The sequence below is a fragment of the Grammomys surdaster genome, unplaced genomic scaffold (genome assembly GCF_004785775.1).
Source record: "Grammomys surdaster isolate TR1022 unplaced genomic scaffold, NIH_TR_1.0 554, whole genome shotgun sequence".
Lineage (NCBI taxonomy): Eukaryota > Metazoa > Chordata > Mammalia > Rodentia > Muridae > Grammomys > Grammomys surdaster.
The window spans coordinates 245,015-267,851 of NW_021604973.1; the positions used below are offsets into that span (position 1 = coordinate 245,015).

A 22,837-nucleotide genomic window follows, 5' to 3' on the forward strand; every position below is an offset into this window, starting at 1 on the left:
TCTCCCCTCTCCCCTCTCCTCCCCTCTCCCCTCTCCCCTCTCCCCAGGATATTGAAAAACTCTGAAATTAACAAAGTAACTAACTCTGGCTGTTAGAACAGCCTCAGCATCTTTGTAGCTGGATGAAATAGAAATTCATCTCTTACATGAATTCTTCATAGCTCTAGGATTTAGGGGGAAACCCAAGGAAATAGTTTCCAGACAAGAGAATAGCAGATGTAAAAAGGCCCAGGATGGAACAGTTTGCATATTTACAGACCCTCAAGCAGTCGAGTAAACCTGGGAAATGCTGTGACTGAGGGGAGTGGTAGGAGGTCAGATCTGAGAGGCTTCGGAGGAGAGAGCTTAGGGGACGACATAGGCTCTGCTCTGAACTTTGACTTTCATTCTAGTCATGAAGGACACCACTAGTAGGTTTGGTGAGGGGGTGACTTGATCTGATTTAAATACGTGAAGGCCATCTTGGCTAGAACTGGTAGAACTCCTTAGTGCATTTGGGAGACAGAAGCAGGATTGTGATTTCAAGGCTAGCCTGAAATATATAGTGAGACCTTGTCTCAAAACAAAAACAAAGGAACAAAAATGATCATTCTAGCTGCCACACAAAGCAGACTGATGGGGAACGGGAGTGGGCGTAGGCAGGTTAGTTAAACGGCATTCCAGTTGTCTAGGAGGCAGATCTTTGGGTCTCTTCTACTATGGTAGGTAGGAAGGAATAGAGACCTAAATATATTTTGAAAATTAAACAGTAGACGGGCGGTGGTGGCGCATGCCTTTAATCCCAGCACTTGGGAGGCAGAGGCAGACGGATTTTTGAGTTCCAGGCCAGCCTGCTCTACAGACTGAGTTCCAGGCCAGCCAGGGCTCCACAGAGAAACCCTGTCTCGAAAAACAAAAAAAAAAAAAAAAAAAAAGAAAAAAGAAAAACTGTTAAGGAATTGTTGCTATGAAATAAAAAGGAATTGGTGATAGTTTCTGTTTCTTAGGTGCTGGATTAATACTGATGCCATTTATAGAGACAGAAACTGAAGGAGGAGTTAGAGAGGGAAGTCAAGAGCTTTAGATACAGCTTTAGACTGTCAATTGAAGAAGTCCAGTAGACAACCATGTATCCACGTCTGGACTGTAGGAGAGAAGTGGAGGCTAAATGTTTGATTTTCAGGAGCTACTTCAGTGTGAAACTAAGGAGGAGGAGAGAGGGTGATGAGCTAGTGCTGAGCATTGCATGTGTGGGCTACAAAAAGTACCCCTTGAAGGTGGCTGCACAGCAAGATGGAGGGCAGGGAAGGGCAGAGCAGCTCCCAGCCAAGCCGACATGCTGTGGACAGTGAAGACGGGTACTATTAAAACTTACCGTTTGAACTCACCGGAGACCCTGGAGGCTCTTTTACTGTGGCCGTAATGACAGAAGCCCCGGAGAAGGGAAAGTGGGAGAGTAATATGGAAAAGTGGCAGTAACTGTTGCAGAAAAATCTCCAGAAATGGGCATAGAGAATAAGAGTCAAGGAGGAGGTCTAGTTTTGGGATGGAAAAATTTCACCTGCTTTACATGTTTGGTTTAAGTGCTAATAGAGACATCTTGCTGAGCATGGTGGTGCTCACATGGTGGCACTGGTTTACATCCTAGCTCTTGAAGGGCAGGAGAAACAGAGGCAGGCAGTATCCGTGAGTTTGAGACCAGCCTAGTCTAAGCCAGCCAGGGCAACATAGTGAGATCCTGTCAAAAAGAAAGGAAAGGAAGGGGGTTGAGGGAGGGATAGAGAAAGAGGCATCTCAGGTAGACATGGTGGCAGTGACTCGCATCTGTAATCACAGAACCCAGGAAGCTGAGGCTGAATTTTAGGCCATCCTGGACTACATAGTGAATTCTAAGCCAGTTTAGGCTGGAGGGCTAGAGTGAGACTCTGCCTCAGGTTTAGGTAAGGGGTGGATAAGGAGGTGGGGGGAGAGGATGAGAGAGGGAGGGAGGGAGGGAAGGAGGGAGGGAGGGAGGGAGGGAGGGATGGATGGAGGGAATGAGAATGAATATGCCTGGGAGAGCAAGCTTAGCTGTTTATCTGGAAACAGTACATATGTCAGAAAGCATAGTTGAGCTCCTGTTCTGACTTGTCTGTGTCTGTGATTATCTAGAATGTGCTTTCCTAGGTCTCGACAACCTCTTCTTTGCCTACTGTGGCAGCAATGCTGCGAGGAGCTGACAGTCCCAAAGCTCTTCCTGGCATTGGAATACAGGGCCAGCACTTCAAAACATATCAGTCTGCTAAATTGTGCATGTATATCAACTACTTCCTCAGCCAGAGGAGAAGGAGACTGTTTGGCTTCTGGTTCCATGTTTGGAGCAAGTTTATCTTACTGGCAGAGTTTAAATGATTGCAACCCCAGTGACAGAAGGTTCGGGTAATGTGGTTTTCCAGCTTCTAGCCTTTGCTGTATAGAGGAAGAGATATCTCACAAAGCTAATTTATGAAAATCAGATGATAATTCTTGGCCTAAATGGAGGTTTTTGCCTTGTCTTTATAATTTGTCACACTACTCTTTCCTATTTTTTTTTTATAACTGTGAAAGGGTTTTTCTCTAATCCTGAAAGAATTCTAGTGTAAGGGAAGTAATGTTGTCCTAAGTTTAGCCCATTATTTATAGATTTGTAGTTTAGACTTCAGCCCCTTTCTCTGCTATTTTGGGAACATGTCTCTCTATTGGGCGCTTAGATAATAGTTCAGAAGTCTAGGAATCTTAGCTATTACCAAAACAGGAATGGCATGGAAGAATCTGTATTAGTCTGAGTAAAGGAAGTTCTGGGCTAGCTAGGAGGACAGTCATCTGGTCGTGTGATGTTAGCTGTAAAGCATGTAAGAATTCATTTGGTCTCTTTCTTTGTGTTGAAAGACTGCACCGGCTCTGCAGCTCCCCCACCCCCATTTCCACATTCTTCCCTCTTAATTATTTATTTTAGATATTAAAAAAAGTCAGTCTTATAAAATATTCTGTAAGTTTGGTAAACCAACATTTCTTTGAAATTTCTATTGTTTTATTTGAGTATTATGCCTTTGATTTGACTCCTTCCCTTCATAGTCTTAACCTTCTTAACCTGGAGCTGTTAGGAAAGATGAAGGGTGAGTGAAAAAGCCTTCTAAGATTAAGGGAAAGCTAAGACACTTTAGGTAGACCACAGTCGAAAGGATGGTCTCAGGAGGCTGTACAATAAGAAATTCTAGATAGGCATGGTGGTGTACTTCTACAGGTTTCATGCTCAGGAGACCTAAATAGGAGAATCATTTGTTTGAGACCATCCTGGACCATATAACAAGACCCTTTTATAAAGGAGGGGGAAGTCCAGAGCTTTTTAGACTAAGAAAATGATGCCAGATACAAATCAATATTAGCAGGGAGGAAAAACAGCAACATAGATAAATATCCCAGTAAAACTAACAGATTACGAAAAATAAAGTATGACGCACACACACACACACACACACACACACACACACACACACAGAGAGAGAGAGAGAGAGAGAGAGAGAGAGAGAGAGAGAGAGAGCTCCAAGTAACTTGTATTTTTATATTTTTAAAGCAGGAATAAAAACAGCTATGGAATTTATAAATAAGTTGTTTGTTTGTTTGTGGCAGGTTCTTAGTAGGTAATCCTGGTTGGCCTGGAGCTCACTATTTATTCCAGGCTGGCCTTGAGCTCAACAGAGAGCCAGTTGCCTCTGCCTTCTGAATGCTGGGCTTGAAGCTAAGTCTTTATACGGTGTAAATATTATTCCAAGGTAGGCTGTGATGATGTGACATGGATAGTAGTGGCCCCTGTATATATTATTTTTCCCTAAACATATGTAGCTATGATAAAGGGTAATTTACAAGTTAAGTGCAGTAAGAGACTCACAACAGTAATTTGTAGCATTTACAACAATGTGCTATAATAAAACCTCCAGTATCATTACTCCTGGGCTGGAGGCCATTATTCAGCTCAATAAGGCTCTCCTTACACAAGCACTGTGATAGCACAGGAGTTGATCTGAGACGTGGATGCTACTAAGTGACTAGCATGGCAGTTATGTGAATGCACTGATGTATGTGCTGATCATCAAATAAGGCCCTTGTGGTAGAACCAGAAATTGAGAAGATAAGGTCATCTTCACACACTGGTTCCATTTACCAAAGAAACGTAGTCTCCTTTTCCCCTTAAGCATTTTGTATTTGCTTCTGTTTTAGTTTTTATCGCACTTTATTGCTTTATAGAACTTTCCCCCAGTCATACCCAACCTTCTTACAGGAAACCACATATCTAATTTTGAAGCCCTATTTCATGTAAAAATGGTGATATAAACACAATAATTAATAAATTCCATGAGATTTATTAAACTAGTATTTATCAAAAATACTTATTGTTGTAACAACAAGATTACTTTCTAACATAATAGTAGTAAAATACACTTGAATTCTGATTCTCTTACAAAATTCTCCTAAAGATTAACTTAGTAAACTCTCAGGAAAAGAAGAGTACAGATACAGAGCAAGTGCCTGGTGAAATAGAGGTTTCTAGTGTGGCATATGTTGGCCACTGACGGTTCCATACTAAACTGGTCTTTGGCCAAAAGAGTCCTGGGTTAGAAGCCGTTCATGAGATCCCAGTGGGTATATGAGGTGTGAGGAATGTGTGTGTGACAACTTGGTGAATAGTGGACATTTTCTTTCATTTTGAGTCTTTTCTATTTCTTAAGAATTTGTCAGCCAGGCGATGGTGGCGCACGCCTTTAATCCCAGCACTTGGGAGGCAGAGACAGGCGGATTTCTGAGTTTGAGGCCAGCCTGGTCTACAGAGTGAGTTCCAGGACAGCCAGAACTACATAGAGTCTGTCTTGAAAAACCAAAAAAAAAAAAAAAAAAAAAAAAGAATTTGTCTATAACATAATAATTTTTGTCAAATAAAAGTTGTTACATGTCCTGTATTTCTTGTACAGCTTGGTCATCAGACTTGTAATGGCAGACTGAACTTAGGCAATCTTTCTGTAAACTTTGTGGGAAGTATCTGAAATGTCTTTATAGGACAGAGAAAGATATAGTCTCAGCCTAGAGCATGACCTAAAGTATTCTAAATAACAAACCCAGGTATGAGTCAGTATTGGAAGTTTTTTGTGTTGTTTCCTAAACTTTCTCCTCTTTTCCAGGGTGCTCTGGAACAAGGCTCAAATTCTCAGCTGATGGCTGTCCAGTACACAGAAACCACTAGCATCAGGTAAGAAGCTACAGAAGTTCTTGGCCAATGAGCTTGACCTGTCTTTTAGTGGAGTAGAAACTCACTCCTCCGTTTCATGCTCCTCTGACAACTTGTATATCAGATCAAATGAACAGACACAGCCAGCTAGCAATCCCAGCAAAGAGCTCACCTCTCTCAAATCTCAAGTACAGATTAGTCAGAAGGTTTTTCTGTCATAATTTTGCTGTAAATCCAACGTGCCCATTGCTTTCTTGTTCTTGCTTTCTATCTGTTTGTTAGTTCTCTCCATCTACCTTGTTGGTGCAGGGTCACTGTTGTTTCTATTGTTCCATGAACTCCAAGCTAGCTGGTCCTCGGGCTTCCAGCTGACTCTTCTGTCCCAGCCTCTCACATCGCTGTGCTCATGCCGGACTACAGTAGTGTCCTTTGATGCAGCGTTTTTATGTGGATTCTGGGGTTGAACTGGACTTTCAGTGTTTCAGCTTTTGGAGCAGGTATTTTTACCTGTGGCACTATCTCATCCACCCTGGCTGGGAGCTTTACATATATCTTATCTTTACATTTATAGAATAATTCAAAGGATATTTATATAGGAAAAGGCTGGGGAGCCAAGTTTTGCTTTGTTTTAACTAATTTCCCAAGTCATGAACTAAGTGGTAGAACTAGACATCTGTGGGGAAAATTTAAAAAAGGCTGCCACAGCGGCGCAAGCTTGCGCCGCCGTGGCGGGTCCCACATCAGGGAAGAGGATCCTATGGTTCCAGAGGCCTAAGGGCCTTGGCGGCGGGCCCCAGTAACACGAAGAAGTCCTTGGTTCTAAAAAGATTTATTGTCATAACGGATAATAGATGGATCTAGGCGTACCCCTTCAAAACTCAGGGCAGTCCCGAGTTATATAGGGAGGGAGAAGGGGGAGGATTAGGGGAGGATCTGGGGGAGGAATGTTTAATTTGCTCTGCCCTCTGGCCTTCATTAGTATGTAAATCTCTAGGGCCTGAGGCCTAAAGCCTGGCCTATGTGACTCTATGGAAATGTGGCTGTTTTCAGGATCCTAGATGATGGGAGGTACCGAACTCCTGCCGGTTCTCACGCAGAATTCCACGGAGAATCTCGGGGTTCTAAGTACCTGCTCAACCATGACCCAGGGTACCCTTATACAGTCCCACAGACATCAGACGCTGTCTGTGTGACTTAGTACTACAGAGTACTACAGGAGATTTTGAGAGATTCCAGAGAGCACAGTACCAAGTAGTTCAAATGACTTCATCAAGACAGTGTAAGGTAAAAGCAGAGCAGAGTGGGAGCTAATCCAGTCATGACTAAGAGGCTAGCTGTAGCGGGGCAGATGTGTAGTCATGGCCTTTCTAACTTGCTCTGTGAATCAAGCAGATTAATGTAGCAGATCTGAGACCCCACTTATCTTCCAGCACACAAAACAGCAATAGCAATAAAAACATCATTTGCATAAATCAAATGTGACAGAACATCACATGGGACTTGATAAATAAATATGTGCCAAGTTAAAAAATATTAAAAAGTAAAAATGGGGTTAAAATTTTGGCTGAAAGAGGTTCTTAAGATTCAGATGTAGCCTTAGAATGGTAGGAATAGGGAAGACCCATCATGTCTGAATATTAATGGTATTTTCTCTCTTCTCACATTAGTAGGAATTCTGGGAGTGAGCTGCAAGTATATTATGCTTCACCTGGAAGTTACCAGGGCTTCTTTGAAGCCATCCGCAGGAGGGGAGATACGTTTTACGTCGTATCATTTCGAAGGGTGAGTTCATTTTGAAAGAATAAAGCAAATGTTTTTGAGTAGCTGCTGAATCCAAGGCCTCAGACAGAGTCTTGGAGAAGGGACAGAGGTCGGCAGGAGGCAGGGTAAGTCAGCCATGCAGGCGCAGCAGCTGAGGGAGCGCTGAGGTGATTCAGGAGGAGGGTACTGTTGTCAGGCTGCACACTGCATTGAGAACATAAACCACATCTGGTTTTTATTTCTTGACACCCCTATAGCTATACCGCTTGTTTCTAACCAGTGGGAAAGTGAAATAGGAAGCGACGCTTGCCTATTGGTGTGTTTTAAGCCAAATCTTATGTGGTAATTAAGGAACTAACTTCTGAAACGTAGGCTTAAGATTAATCCTGGGCTGATTAATTTGTCAATTGTGGACTGTTTAGATCTATGTTCCCAAGTTTCTTTGTTCATTTTTTATTTCCTTTAAAAAATGTTTATCCTTCTTGGTGAAGAATGTATTAAATAATCAGTCAGGTTATATAAGCAACAGTGTTTATACTAGCATTTTTGAATGTTAAAGATGTTAGACCACATGAAAAAAAGCACAGTCCATCTGCTTTTCCTATAAATGACAATATTGTCAGAGTTTCCATCTGACGGTCCTTTCGAGTACTCTACATTAACCAGGAAAACAGAAGTGATTGGAATTCCTCAGTGATTTTCATCCTAAGCCATTTCTTAAAGATTTTTTATTATGCTTTTAATTACATGTAAATATCAGGATGTGCATGCGAGTGCTGTATGAATTACTTTTCTGTTGCTGTGATAAAACCACAGCCAAGGCAACTTAGGGACGAAGTAGCTCATTTGGGCATAAGGTTCCTGAGGTAAGAGTTCATAGTGATGGACTGAAAGCAGCAAGCAGCAGGCGTGGTGGCTGCCTCAGGAAGCTGAGAGAGACAGATGGTGGGGGGGGGGGAGAGAGAGAGAGAGAGAGAGAATATTAGAAATGGCATAAGTCTTTAAACTTCTGTAACCCACCTCGAGTGATACACTTATTCCAACAAGGCTATTTCCTAAGCCCTCCAAACATTGACACCAATTGTGACCAAGCATTCAAATACTTGAGACTATGGGAGACATTTCTTTCAAACCTAGACAAGTACATTGCCCACAAAGACCAGAAGAGAGGCGTCAGATCCCTTGGAGCTAAAATCACAGCCAGTTATGAGCTGCCTAGTGTGGGTGTTCGAAACAGAACTCAGGTCCTCCCCAAGAGAATACGTGATTCTAACCACTATGCCGCCTCTCTCTAGCTGCCTAAGTCATTTATTTTTAAAGGAAAGACTATAGGTGGTACCTGGCTGGCAATAAGTATTTACTAACAGAATGATTTGTTCTCATTTCCTGTTGCCACTCCCTAACATAGAAATTGTCAGTTAACTAGTTAGTGCTTTTCTAAATTAGAAATTTTTAGTGCCTCAGGGTTTCAGGAGTAGGGACAATCAGATCTCGAAGACTAAGGAAATTAGATATTATGTATTACTTTATCTGTATATCTATTCATATATCCAGTTATTAATCAGACATACCAGGAGGTTTAGATACATTAGCAATGGCATCTGAGGATCACAGCCTTTTCACTGAATTCCTTTGCTCATCTTGCTCCCAAATAATTAATATGTTCACCAGCCTTACACTGCCTTTTGACTGTCAAGGAGGCCACTGAGAACAGAGTTTCATGAAAGCTCCAACTGTCATGACACATGAGAACTACAGATTTGTTCTTCTATTGATACGATTATGTTTAAGGTTAAAGGAAAAGTAAAGCTTTTAAAGTAGATCTTGTTCTCTGTGAGGAGCTGATGTGCGCTGACATGACCGTGTCACTGAACTTCCTACAGAAGCATAGTTTTAATAGTAGTTCAAGGCATGCCTTCATTTGATGGAACAGTGTAACATATAGTAAAAGCAGCAGATGGCAAGCGCTGGGTGGAAATCATTGTTAACAATGTTTTTCTAGGGATGAGAACTGGTTACACACACACGCACACACACACACGGGAGAGACTATTAATATTAAAAGAGACTGGATTTTTTTTAAATAAAGAGGATGAATTATGCTTTTTTAATTAATTATTTTATTTATTTATATTTCAAATGCTGTTCCCCTTCCCAGTCTCCCCTCTGCAACCTACCCACCTGCTCCCTTCCCTTTGCCTCTAAGAGGGTGCTTCCCCACACACACCCACTTTGCCTCACCCCTCTAGCATTCCCCTTTGCTAAGGCAGCAAGCTTCACAGGACCAAGGCCTCCCCTCCCATTGATCCCAGATAAGGCGGTCCTCTGCTGCATATGTAGCAGGAGCCATGGACCAACTCATGTATACTCTTTGGTAGTTTAGTCCCTGAGAGCTCTGGGGGGTCTGGTTAGTTGATATTGCTGTTCTTCTATTGGGGTTGCAATCCCCTTCAGCTCTTTAAGTCTTTCCCTATCTCTTCCATTGGGGTCTCCGGGTCAGTCCAATGGTTAGCTGTGGGTATCTGCATTTGTCTTAGTCAGCTGCAGGCAGAGCCTTTCAGAAGACAGCTATACTAGGCTCCTGTCTGTAAACACATTTTGACATCAGCAGTTGTGTCTGGGTTTGGTGTCTGTGGATGGAATGGATCCCAAGGTTGGGCGGTTTCTGAATGGCCTTTCCCTCAGTCTCTGCTCCACTTTTTGTCCCTGCGTTTCTTTTAGACAGGAACAATTCTGGGTTAAAGATTTTGAGATGGGTGGGTAGCCCCATCCCTCAACTGGGAGCCATGTCTATGTACTGGAGGTGGTCTCTTCAGGTTCTGTCTCCCTCTGTTGGGTATTTGGGCTAAGGTCATCCCCCACTGGGTCCTGGGAGCCTCTCACATCCCTGGTGTCTGGGACTTTCTAATGTTCTCCCCCCTCCCCACCTTCTCCACTTCCCTTTGCTATGTATCTCTATTCATTCTCCTGGCCCTCTGGACTTCTCTTCAGTCTCTTCCCTTTAAAAAAAAAATACAAGAATTACATTTTCCCCACATGTGTATAAAGCTCTTTCTCATTATTTTACTGTGGAAAGTACTATTGGAAAAATACTGATTTCTCCTTTCATCCTTTGATGTTCAAATAGTTCAGTCTTTCTGAACTATTTATTTTACGTTCTTCCTGTATCCTTCATCTAATCATAATTTATCATCTAGTATTTTATATCTAGGAAACCTTGCAACATCTTTTCTTCTGCCCCTCACTCCCAGTCTCTCTTTCTCGTTTTAACAGTAGGGAAATGGGAGTTTGCTTTATTGCATTGACTATAAACTGTGTCATGGGACAGGAATCCAATCCCTAAATACCTGGATTGCTCATTTTTTTCTTGCTAAGATGAAAAATATAAGAAGTAACCATGTCATACTTAGCCTTTTTTTCCTATATTTTGATGTGAAATACTTTCCTAAAAGTTTGGTTGAAAATCCTGTGGCATAAGTAGGAGGAGGTAGACTTTGCTCTTGTTGGGTTCTTAATCTCATTGACAGAAATGATGACACTGGAATTCAGGGATAAGGAAGTTGTAAAGGCCCACGTCTCTGCTTAGCATGAGCCAGACACTTACAATCCGGCCAGTAGCAGAGCCCATTTTCTTTTACTATTGAGCATATATTTAACCGAATGTCTTAATAGCTAAAGAAGTACATGTGAGATTGATGACTAGTACATACCCTTATTTAATAAACACATCCCACGTTTCTGTACCTGCTAATCTCCTTACTGTTGAGCTGGTGACATTATTTCTCTGAAGCAGGCATGCTTTTGGGTAACTACTGAGGTCTTGCTGTAGGTCAGCAGGAAAGAAATTCTGATGGAAGGTTTTCTGTGGCTTTGGCTTTTTCTGCGTGTCTTTGACTACAGCACAGTGGGTTCCTCTCCTCTCCTTGTGGAGTTCCAGGCACTTACACCTTGTTTTCCCATAAGCCTTTTTTCTTTTTCCCTTCCTTTAAACTTGTTTTGGTATGACTTGGAGGGGCAAGATGAAGAATAGCTTTTCTCAAACTTCCAGGGCACTTTGAATGAACTATACATAAATAAGGAAAACGTAATTAAATTTGATGTTTCTTTTTCTTAATGTTTGTATAATAGTTTACTTAGGGAGGGTGTGTGGGTTAAAGAATGTAAGCACATGAAGTCAAGAGTGTGGGCCAGCAGCAGATGCTCAGAAGAGGAAAGTTAGGAAAGTGATGCCAATGAGGAGGAAAAGAAAACCAGAGAAGGGTGAGGAACACTGTGACATTAGCTGTCATTCCAGTGACCTTCGAAATGCTGTCCATGTACTCTTCTTTCTGAGTCAGTTTTATCTGGAGAAAAGTTTTAAAATCTTGGAGTAGTTTCTCTTTAAGAACTGGTTTTCTGGCTAGAGAGATGTTCAGTTAGCAAACTGATGTATTCATTTAAAAGTTAGACATGGTGGCATGCAGATGCAGGATGATTCCTGGAGCTTATTGATCTATAGCCAAATTAGCCAAGTCTGCGTTCTGTAAAAGACCTTCTCTCAAAAAATAAGATGAAGCCATTGTGGAAGATATCTGATGTCGGCCTCTGGCCTCTACCCACTCAAGTCTACATGCACCACATACACACTCAGTACCAGAAATGGGTGTGGGGAGGGGTGAGAGAAAGAAAAGCAGGTCTTTTATATATTCATATACACATATATGAATATTATTCCTATTTATTTGCTATTTCTTTTCCCAGTAGGATAGATACATAAGAATGCGTAGGCATTTTTTAGTTTTGTTTTGTTTTGTTTTAATACCTGTTCTTCACATCAAAAGTAAGCACTTTTGTGTCTTCTTGGGTGTTTCAAATACATGTGTGATATAGGGGGATCTGAGCTTCTGCTATCTGCCTGTCTCTGAGATGGTTTTCTTCCTCCAGGTGTTCCTTCTTCCTCAAGATAGAATCATATTTGGAGGTGGATTTCACGCCTTAACTGCTTGTAAGACATAGATGAGCGCATTGTGTATATACGGCGTAGATTGTAAGGGTTACCTCGAGGGCCTCACCATATTGATGTATAGGAATTAAAATAGCACAGCAGTAGCACCTGGAATGTTACTGAGGGAGTTTGCTTCAACAGCCCCACCAGTGAGTGTACTGCAGTCTTTCCTACATGCTGCTGAGTCAGATTCCTCAGACACAAAATGGTTAGTATCAGACAGTTAGTTACTATCTTTTATGAAGGACTGTTGTGGGGGATTAATCTCATGATGTGTTCTCTTCTTTTGTAAGCCTGAAATTTTATGCCTGAGGCTACACTGTGAGAAAACCTGAACTTTAGAGATGTTTGCTTGCTTGTGCAGGCCCTTGAAACTTCATAAACATATTACAATACAATAGTTTTATTATTTAAAAAATCTTTTTCATGTTAGTTCCTGATCATTAGATCAGAAACACTCTTCCTCTCATCTGTGTTACAAGTCTACTAAAGGCAGGAAGCAGTGTGTGCTTGTTAATTACAGCCCTGATACTCAGCCCAGACTGCCACTCAGTACCTGTTGAGTATGGATACTGTGGGTTCACTGAGAGGAGTCCCACGTTACAAATGCACCATTCTTCATGCATTTGATTTACAAGGTATTTTTCCATGTTTGGCGTAAAGAAATGTGACTGCTTTACTGCTCTGCTTAGTGTAAGCAGTGCTGAGCGCAGCAGAGTTTAGGCAGCACTGGCTTCTCCCGTGTTCATTTCTGGATGCTCTAGCCAGAGTCACAGCAGCTTTCTGTCTTGGCTCCAAGCCTGCTGAGGTGAAGAAACTATCTGATGAATTGCTTAGTGCTTCTCAGTGTCATCAAGTAGAATCTTAAGTTACTCTTATTTTCATAAAAATTATGACAGCGTTTTGGATCGGATGGGCTATAGTAAACTTCTTTCTGGTCTTTGGCTTATTGTGAACTCTGGAGAAAGGTTAGTGTCCTATACCAGATTTAAGCAACATGCTGGAATACATGAGTCAGAAACTTAAAGTTTTAGACAAACTGTAGGAAATGCTCTGATGTTTGCAAACTTTGCTTGGTGGTGTTATTTATATAAAATGCTTGCCAAAGGTTATTCCCATGGGTGACCACAAAAGCAATTTACTGCTAGCAATACATGTATTAGTTTCTTAATACATAAAGAATGGCATATTTTCTTAATGTATATAATTCATACCTTAAAAGTTTAAATTTCATATACAAAGCATATTAAGTGATCAGAAGTACTGATTATACACAAAACAATTTTACACATACACACACATATGTGAGTATATGCATGTTTAGAGGCAGAGAAATTTCCTTACTGATAAAAAAAATTAGTCTATAAACGTTGCTTTAGAAAATGAGTGCTCTTTTGTCTGTGAGAGTTTGCAGCTTGAGTGAACACATGGAGCTTAGAGGTCAGTCGTTTTCTGCCTTCACTTATGTGACCTTCAAGCTGAGTTCTAGCTGAACAATGAGTAGCTGACCTTGGAGTAGTGATTGCATTTTAGAAAACATCTTATGTCAGAAGATGGAGTTCTTTTTAAAGTCTCCTGTTTAGAATACTTTTTCTCAGCTTTGGTTTTCCTTAAAGTGTACCTGCATTCAGGTCTTGACGTGTATTATAAAACAATAGAGCAGGGTTGCTTAAATGTCCACTTCCCTTAGGTTTACGTATTGAGTATATTGCCAGTGCTCTTTTTATAATCCTTTTAAATTTTATTATACATAAGTTGGCATCTTTATGCGACTTTGTACTTCACAAAGTTGTTTTCAATATATTCATTAATTCTTTATTCATAATAATGTATTTCTAATCCTATTATTGATAATAAAATTGAGGCAGAAAGAGGTTAAAATAACTTTAAGATGCAAAAAACATCAAGCATCTAATACAAAAAGCATTAGAACAATGGCTGAAGATAGTGACACATGTCTATAATCATAGTCCTTGGGAAGCTATGCCAGGAGGCCATGAGTTCAAGGGTAATCTGGGCTTCTTCATGCGTTTGGTCTTGTAGCCTAAGATCAGCCTGGGCTACAGAGTAAAACTCTGCCTCAAAACAACAATATCAGGGTATGGTGGCACATGTCTTTAATTCCAGCATCTGGGAGTTAGGGGACAGTCTGGTGTCCATAGTGAGACCTTGTTTTTTTTTTTGTTTTTTTGTTTTTTTGTTTTTTGTTTTTTTTGTTTTTGTTTTTTTTAAAGACTCCCAAAACAATCAACAGTAAGTAAGTAGGTAAATAAATAAATGTGCTTGGAGAAGCCCACGTGTGTGATTCTAGCACTCAGGAGGATGAAGCATTCATGAGTTTGAGGCTAACTTAGCAGCATAGTGAGGCCCTATCTTAAAAAAATGAACAAATACATTAGTTAACTTGTACTGATTAATGGGTCAACTTTTGATAGTTTCCCTCACATTAAATTTCAGGATTTTTGTAATGATGGAATTTTTTTCCCCCAAACAGAGATACAGTCTAAGAATAAATATATAAAGAAAAATGTAAGGGCCTGCTGTTTACCTTCCATTGTGCCTCTTACTGATAGTTACCATGACCTAGAACAAACCACATAACCCTCGTATCTTTAGCTTCCTTGTCTATAAAGTGAGAACCTTAGAGAGGACTGGCACTTCCAGTTTAGCTTTAGAATGTGGTTTTTATTTTTCTAGTTTCATGTTTGTGTGTGTAAACATTGCCGCTCTAGAAGGCTGTGGCATTGCTTTACACTCTTAGTTGTTACTAAGTAGTTCAGTCTTGGAGTTTTGAAAAACAACAAAATATGAAGTTAAAAGGTAGATTTGTTGGACCTGAGGATCCAAACCAGTAGACACGCTCCCCCAGAAATACCCACGGACAGCAGATTCGATACAATAACATAAGGTGTATTGGTGATAAGATGATACCAGAATACTGGGGCTCCCCTACGCACAGCTAAGAGGGGCCCCAAGCTGCAGCTAAAAGCAGCTTATATGCCATTTTTACAGAGTTCACAAGGACAGTTAATTACTTCTTAAACAATAACTATATAGGATTTCAAACAGCCATTTCCAGGCCTGGTTTCTAAGTAACTCTAATTTGCACCTTATCTTTACAACAATGAGGATTAGCTTAAGTGGCTTCTGTTTACCCAGTTTACCCTTACTACCCTGTGTTGAGGGCCCAGCTTTCTGATTACCCTTTATCTTAGGTCCTTCCTCTGGAAGAATGTGTCTTTGGAATGTGCTTCTCCCAGGATGTGTCCTGGGGCAGTTAATGTTTGAACTGAAGCTCAAACTTAAGGGTCTTTTAATTTTAAGTTCGGGCTGAGACCTGAAATTACATTATTACAGACTTACCTATTAAAAGTTTGGTTTTGTGATAGCTGCTAGTTTTGTGATTTACTTAATGCCCCTACAGTGCACAATATATCAACCTTTAGTTCTTATTTCCTTTCCCCCCACCCCCCCAGACAGGGTTTCTCTGTATAGTCCTGGCTGTCCTGGAACTCACTCTGTAGACCAGGCTGGCCTCGAACTCAGAAATCCGCCTGCCTCTGCCTCCCAAGTGCTGGGATTAAAGGCGTGCGCACTGCCTGGCAGTTCTTATTTCTATAATGACGTTATTATCCCGTTTTACAAGTTATGGAAGTGAAGTACAGAAGGGTTACTGTCACATGGTTCAAAAGTGGCAGAGCTAGAGTTTAACACAGAGTCTCTGTGTGTGTGTGTGTGTGTGTCTGTTTGTTTAAATGTGGGAATGCTCTGTCTGGATGTACACCTGCATTCCAGAAGAGGGCATCAGATCTACCACGTGGTTCTGGGAATTGAACTCAGGACCTCTGAAAGAGCAACCAGTGTTCCTAACCACTGAGCCATCTCACAAGCCTAGAGTCTGTGGACTTAATCATTTTCCTACATAGCCATTTGAAAAGCTTTTATTTCCATACCTTTCAGAACAATCAATTTGGAGTTTCATTCTGTCACTCTCTTTGTCCAAACACAATAGAGTTGCTTTGATTTATTTCCAAAGAGAACAAGACCAAGGCAAGCCCTTGTGGAAAACCAAGCCACCTGTTAGCACGTATAATTGTGTAGGAAGAACAAAACAGGCAGAAAGCCACAGGGGAGCATTGTAGGTGCAGGAGGAGAAAGGAAGAGTGTGCTACATAGAAGGGAGAAAAGCATCGACCTGTTTTGTTTTGTTTAAAACTTAGAGGTCAAGGAGGAAGAGTTCCAGATAGAGGCCATCAGCGGCACCAAGTGTCACAGGGTCCCTGAGAGTGAGAAATGAAAATCCCACTTATCTTTATCAACTGAAAGCACTCTTGAGTGTGGGTACATTTATGGTGGAGTAATCAAAAAGGACCCACACGAGAGATAAGAGAGAGTATGAAAGAAATCAAATGGGGCATTTGGTAAATATGGCAGTGAGTAGAAGAAATGAGAGCTTGTGTGTAGTCAGGGAGAGCTTGACTGTGCTAGGCAAGCTCTTTCTCCCTATAGATAGAGGCCACTGCAGTTGGTTAATCTACACATTAGTGTAAGAGTAGTTAGGTTATGTGCTTGACAGGTGTTCTGAAGGAAATGAAGTAAGTCAGTGCAATGTTTGTTCTCCTATGAAGTGATGTTTTTATGTTTAAAGCAAAGCATAGAGAAAAGAAAAAGGGTATATGGAATTTAAACCAGATCAAAAAATAAATAAAATAATGTGTGAAGTCTTTCAAATAAATTAAAAGTCTTCCAGGTCGTGAATAAGATGTTATTAATAAATAGGGAAAAGACTTTAAAATAAAAAAGTTGCTGAGTGCTGATGGTGTAGGCCTTTAATCCCAGCACTTGGGAGGCAGAGGCAAGTGAATTTCTCTGAGTTTGAGGCCAGCCTGGTCTACAGAGCAAGTTCCACAACAGCCAGGGCTACACAGAAAAACCCTGTCTTGAAAAACTATGTTTTTTTTTTCTCAATAGAACTGTTTCTAATTAAATTTATTTAAAGTTTTCGAGGTTCTCCTCATATAAAAGCTAAAAAAGTAGCAAAGTAGCTTATGAAATCATTTTATGTCTTAATAGTTTGGTACAAGTTTTTTCATGATGTCACAAAACTTAATTATGGAGGAAGCAGTTATTATATTATAGGAAACAGCCATGGTTTATGATTAAGGTCTGAAACACTCGTGTCCTTTCCATCTCCTCCCTCTGCATGCAGTGACTTGTTCATTTTGGACTCGTAGTTGTTTAACTTTCGACACCTTCAGCAAGGTTAAACCTTGATGTTTCATTCTTTCTTCCTGAAAAATCTTAAGTCTAGTACTTGTGTGATTTATTTCCACACATTACTGCTAACCTGCTGTGAAGATCCTGTTTGAAGAGATGTAGCGTCTATAGTATGGACAACCCACCAGATGCCAACAGGATGGATGATTCGTTCTAAGTTCGAGCCTAACATCTAATTAATTAATGACTTACGGTTGGCTCGGTGTCTGCTGTGGTGTAAGTATATTGAGTTCAAGAAGCCTCTCTGTCTTGGTCTTCCTTCTATCCCCACTACATAGCACAGTGCCAGGTGTATCGCACATAGTCAATAAAGAATAAATGAATCAAAAATTAATGAAATGGATGCCAAATCCATCAATTTGATACTATCTCTAAGTTATTTTTGTAATAGAAAGTGTGTGCTACAGCAGCTTCTTGAGCATTTACGTGCCTGTCGGAGTTGCATGTTTAGGTGTGGGTGCCCATAGCCCACACATATGTATGCACAAGTGTGGGGCCCAGAGGTCAGTGGCGAGGCTTTTCCCTCAAGTGCTTTCCACTGTAGCTTTTAAAACAGGCTTTCTCACTTGGCCTGGAACTCACTGATGAGTTCTTCGTGTCACCCCCACCCCCACCCCGTGCTGGCATTACGAGCACACACCACACTGCCTGACTTTTTTTATTATTGAAAAAAGATTTTTGTTTTTTCATGCAATATATTCTGATCATTTTTGTCTTCTCCACCTCTTCCCAGATCCTCCCCATAGACTCACTGATCCAGTGTTCTGGGATCAAACTCGGGTCTTTATGCTTACATAGCAAAAGCTTCCCTGACTGAGACGTTTCCCCAGCTTCCTCTTGAGCATTCTTATCAGGGCCATCGATGTCTCACTGACTGTAGAAATCATTCTTTCAAAATAAGTGAACTCAAATGCAGTTTTACAAGTCTGAGTATCATTTTGTTCTAGGGAGGTTCTAGTAAGATCTTCCTGTTTGATATTTGAGAGACTAACCTTGCTAATATGTAAACAGAGGTGATTATTTTTCATAGATTTTTGTATCGTTTTAACCTCAGACTGACTAAGCCTCAGACTGATTAGTTCCAGATGCCTTTCTGTAATGTGCGTCTGTGATGTCCTAAAAGGATAGGACTGTGTTAACATTTTATATCCTGCATAGTATGTATTTTGTTAAAAATTATGAAACATTTGTCAACTTAAATTATAGAATTTTTTTTGGATAATTTATCTAGTGATTGATTATATAATGCTTTGAAATAAACTTCTATAGAATGACTTTGCCATGCATGAAAAATATCTTTGAGAGAAAGACAGCACAAATGGAGCAGAGAGAGCAAGTAGAGGCTCTTCAGGTGATTTGATGACAGAGTTTATGCTAAGTCTTCTTTGCACATAGGCTCTTAGCAATATGTTCATGCAGCTTTGTAGCCTGAATTACTCAGGAAAGTGTAACTTCTTTTCTTCTTTCTATCTCTTTTCTAAGTATGCTTTCCACAACAGTGTGGGCTTTATTCTTTCTTCAACAACCCCTCCTCATCACATGCTTGCTTGTCTGCAACGCTGGTGTCTGCCATGCCAGTGAATAATTTGGCCTTTTTTCTCTATCTGCTCTACCTTTATCTTCCAGGCAGCTGCCAAGATTTACAGCTTGCTTGTCCTGGGATTTTTCTTCAAATTTTAATAAAAATTTCCTTGACGTTCAAAAAGTCAAGGTGCAATGGGACTACTATGTGCCGAGGTTGAAAGATTTGGAGCTGGTAGAAAGAAGTATGTTTAGTAAAACAGTGACTTATGTAAGGGAGTATGTCCAGTACAGAAGGGTGTTGGCTCAATGCTAGGCTGTGAAGAGTGGATAACTGAGTTGTTTTTTTTCAAGTGCTTTTAATAATTATCAATTTATCTCATTAAAATCAATGGGAAATTGCCAGGCACGGTGGAGCATGCCTTTAATCCCAGCACTTGGGAAGCAGAGGCAGGCGGATTTCTGAGTTCGAGGCCAGCCTGGTCTACAGAGTGAGTTCCAGGACAGCCAGGACTACACAGAGAAACCCTGTCTCGAAAAACCAAAAAAAAAAAAAAAAAGAAAAAAAAAGAAAAAAGAAAACACACACACACACACACACAAACAAACAAACCCTATCAATTGGAATATGGAATCTCCTAGGAAGAGGGTATAGAAAGAGTTGAGGGTGGGGTAGAATTGGCTTTGAGACTGTTGCAGGAGGAGGAGCCAGCAAGGAGCCTGAAAAGGAGCAGGCTGCAAACGTGGAAGGCCAAGGGGGGAGACTTTATAAGGAAGGACTAGGGCTGTGGTGTCATGTAAGGTAAGAGTAAGTGTGCCCTGGCTGGATATGTTAATGGTATCTGTGAAAAGACCTTTGGCAATGGGTGTGTCAGTTGAAGACTAAGGATTGACTAAGTAGTGAAAACAGTGTAATTGCTAAGAATTTGCCTTTGACAAGGGGGAACAGAAAAGTAGGGGGTTTGATTTTGTTTTTCAGCTGTAGATACCACAGTGTTAAAGAAGTGATCATATCTCTGAGAAAGGATAGAATTCAGACTAGTAGAGTTGTCCTTTCTAGAAGTCCGTCTGTCTTGGTCTGCCCTTCACTACCCACTCCCAGCCCAGGCATTTGCGTATCCCAGATAGTGAGCTGCTGTTGAACTTACTTTCAGTCCTGCCTTTCTTCTCGGATCATAGAAGCTAGGTGAGTTCACGGATGGGAGGCTACATCCTAGGCAGACAAGGGAGACATCTTTGAGCATTTGTTTTCCCAGTAAAATACAGTGTGACACTGTCAACTGGTTGTGAGGATGTTGGGGGAGCTAAATGAGCTCTGAGGAGATACAGCTATTCTGACGTGATGGTTTAAGCCAGTAGGTTTGTAAAGTCTACACAGATAATGGATTATTGAGCCTTGGTAGAGTGCCAGTTTGCATATGGAATGCTGGGGTTTAACTCAAACCTCGACAGCAGAATAACAGATGTGGGGTTGCATAGTTCTGTATTCAAGGTCTTTGTAATCTCGACAGTGAAAGACATAGCGTCAAGTATGATGCGATATATCTGGGACACACAGTAGGCATGGGGTGTTATGACAGCACACACTGACTAGTCTTAGGAAGGGCCTGACCTGTACAAGGGAACCTCCCTGGAGCCTTAACAGCTGGGCCAATTCCCGATTGCCCTGAACTACTTCACCTAAAGTTATGATGTCATAGTTCATGGAGGGCAGGACTGTTCTACGAGGCATGATGGTGTGCCCGAATTACTACCTCTCTATAGCAGCTTGTTCTCCTCTGTCCATCCTCAGGAATGCCTGCTGCTACTTCCTTTCTCCCTCATCTGTCTCATGTTTCCCAAGTTCCAGTTGTTAAAAACTTCCTAAGTACTTATAGATTAAATTATTATTTATAGATGGTATTTTAAAATTCCATTTGACATGGCTTTTATCTTTTTCAAAGTAAACAAAACTTTAATTTCTTGCTGTTGTAACTAGGAAGTGCCTGTATCCATCCTTAATTTTTGTCCCATCACCTTCTGGTGCATTATCCTTTGTAGTATTCCAGGAAACTATACCACTTGGAAGATTTTAATTTTCTTTAAGAATAAAATCTGTGGCTGATTGAAATTTACTCTTTTACAACATAAAAAAAAGATCTATTATTTAGCATCATTTATAATTAGAATGAATACTAGAGTTTTATAGCTGTACAGTGCTGTGCATTTATTCGGGTGAAGTTTTGTTTTATAATAAAAGCCTTTATGAGAGATAAATGATAAACTAAATTTAACTATAAATCTTGTGCTTTCACACACCACATGCATGCATACATGCATATATATCTATAATCTTTTCAATACTTTTTGAGGGGAAATTCCCAATTTTGATGAAGTCTAGTTTGTTGTCTTTTATTTTATGAGTTATGCACTTGTTACCCCATGAAGAACTGCTAACACCAGCTCACAAAGATGGCGTCTTATGGTTTTTCTTCAGAAGCACTTGTATTTTCTGGGTTACATTTAGGTCCATTTTGAGTTAATCACTATATTGTATTTTACATTTATTATATGCACATGTGTGGGCATGTGTGTGTGTATGTGTGTTATGTGTGTGTGCATGCACACGCACACATGCATACTATGGTGCATGTATGAAGAGCAGAGGACAACTTGCCGAATTTGCTTCTTCTTTTTCATCACCTGAGTCCTGGAGATCAAATTCAGATCATGGATGGGACCTGGGCAGCAAGCACCTTTTCTGCCAAGACATCTTGCTGGTCCTTGAGTTAGTTTTTACATATGGTAGGACATGTGCCTCAGTCTACTTCTTGCTTTTACAAATCCAGTAATTTATGATCTTTGGTGCTGTGTTTTCATCCAGTATATTTTTTAAAAGAAGAATTATAGCAAAGCCAAGTTTAAAAGGTTACACCAGACTGCCAGTTGTCTTTGGCTTGGTGAGTTTGTACCATTTCCTGGAGCTTCATAAAAGGATGTCTTGTGGTTGAACTCCCTCAACCTCAAGTGTCCAGTCTTCAGACTCAACCAGCAAACTGTTATTTACATATTCTTTGGAGACATAACTATAATCACATATAACTGCACTATAGATAATTGCAGCAATCGTGTCATGGGCAGAAGAAACTGCCAAACCAAATTCTAGAAACCAGACTAGACAAACATATATGAGCTAAGAAATGGTCATACAGTAAGAGAAACTAAAAAGTAAGGTCCTTGTGGGAGCTGTCTGCTACTCTCTGCTCTGTTGGTGCTTTGGTTTCCTTAATTTTTATTAAAAAACTCATAATCAAACTTTAGAATGAATGTTTTAAAATGTATATTACTCTTTCTGGGCATATATTAAGTGGCTTAAAGAATAGGAAAATAGCATTGTGCAGTCTTGTGGAGAAATAAGAATATTTTCACTCAGCTGTGAATTGGTACTTTTCAGATTGTGGAAAAAAGAATTATTGGCAGGAGCTGATGTAGCATTGTTTGGTAGGTTAATGTGTAACATGAGGTCGGGAAGATCTGGAAAGATCTGGGTTTTAACCAGCATTGCTGTGCTTACAAACTGCAGGACTCTGGGAAGATACTGTCCAAAGCCCCAGGGTCCTTATCACTGATACAGTAATAGTAACAGTTACCTTTCACTGGGTCATTAAGAAGCTTAAATAGAATCCTACATCCAGTACCGGCACAGCTCTGAACACAGTGTGTTCCATACATGCTTATTTCTCTGCCGCCTGGGGTGTGGGGAGGCCTTTGGAGCAGGAGTAACTGTAAGAAGAACCTGTAAGTGGATAGACAAGGCAGGGATGCTTGTTTGCCTTAGATTTAGCAAGACTCATCTATGATCCTTTCCATCTCACAACTCCTCAGAAAGATTCATTTTTATTATATTCTTACCCATAAGCAGACTGAAGGTTGGCATTAAAACTGCAAGATATTTTATAGTAGCTGTGTTCAAGGTATGCTCTATTACATAACTAGATTTAATATATATTTAATTGAACTCATTTAAATGTACTCCTTTTCAGGATTTGGAGGAATAGGATACAGAAATTTGAAAGGAATACCTCTTCCAAACAGCT

General features: G+C 40.5%; 1 protein-coding gene across 2 annotated transcripts in view; it reads left to right on the forward strand.

Moving 5' to 3' along the window:
- Positions 1-22,837, forward strand: part of Atf6 (activating transcription factor 6) — a 164,176-nt gene that overhangs the window by 68,960 nt on the left and 72,379 nt on the right. The window contains exons 13-14 of one of the 2 annotated variants that reach the window (XM_028781831.1): positions 5,172-5,239; positions 6,886-7,000. In XM_028781831.1, the coding sequence (XP_028637664.1) occupies positions 5,172-5,239; positions 6,886-7,000 (183 nt within the window). The remainder of the gene's footprint in view (positions 1-5,171; positions 5,240-6,885; positions 7,001-22,837) is intronic. The other variant, XM_028781832.1, reaches the window with a different exon arrangement.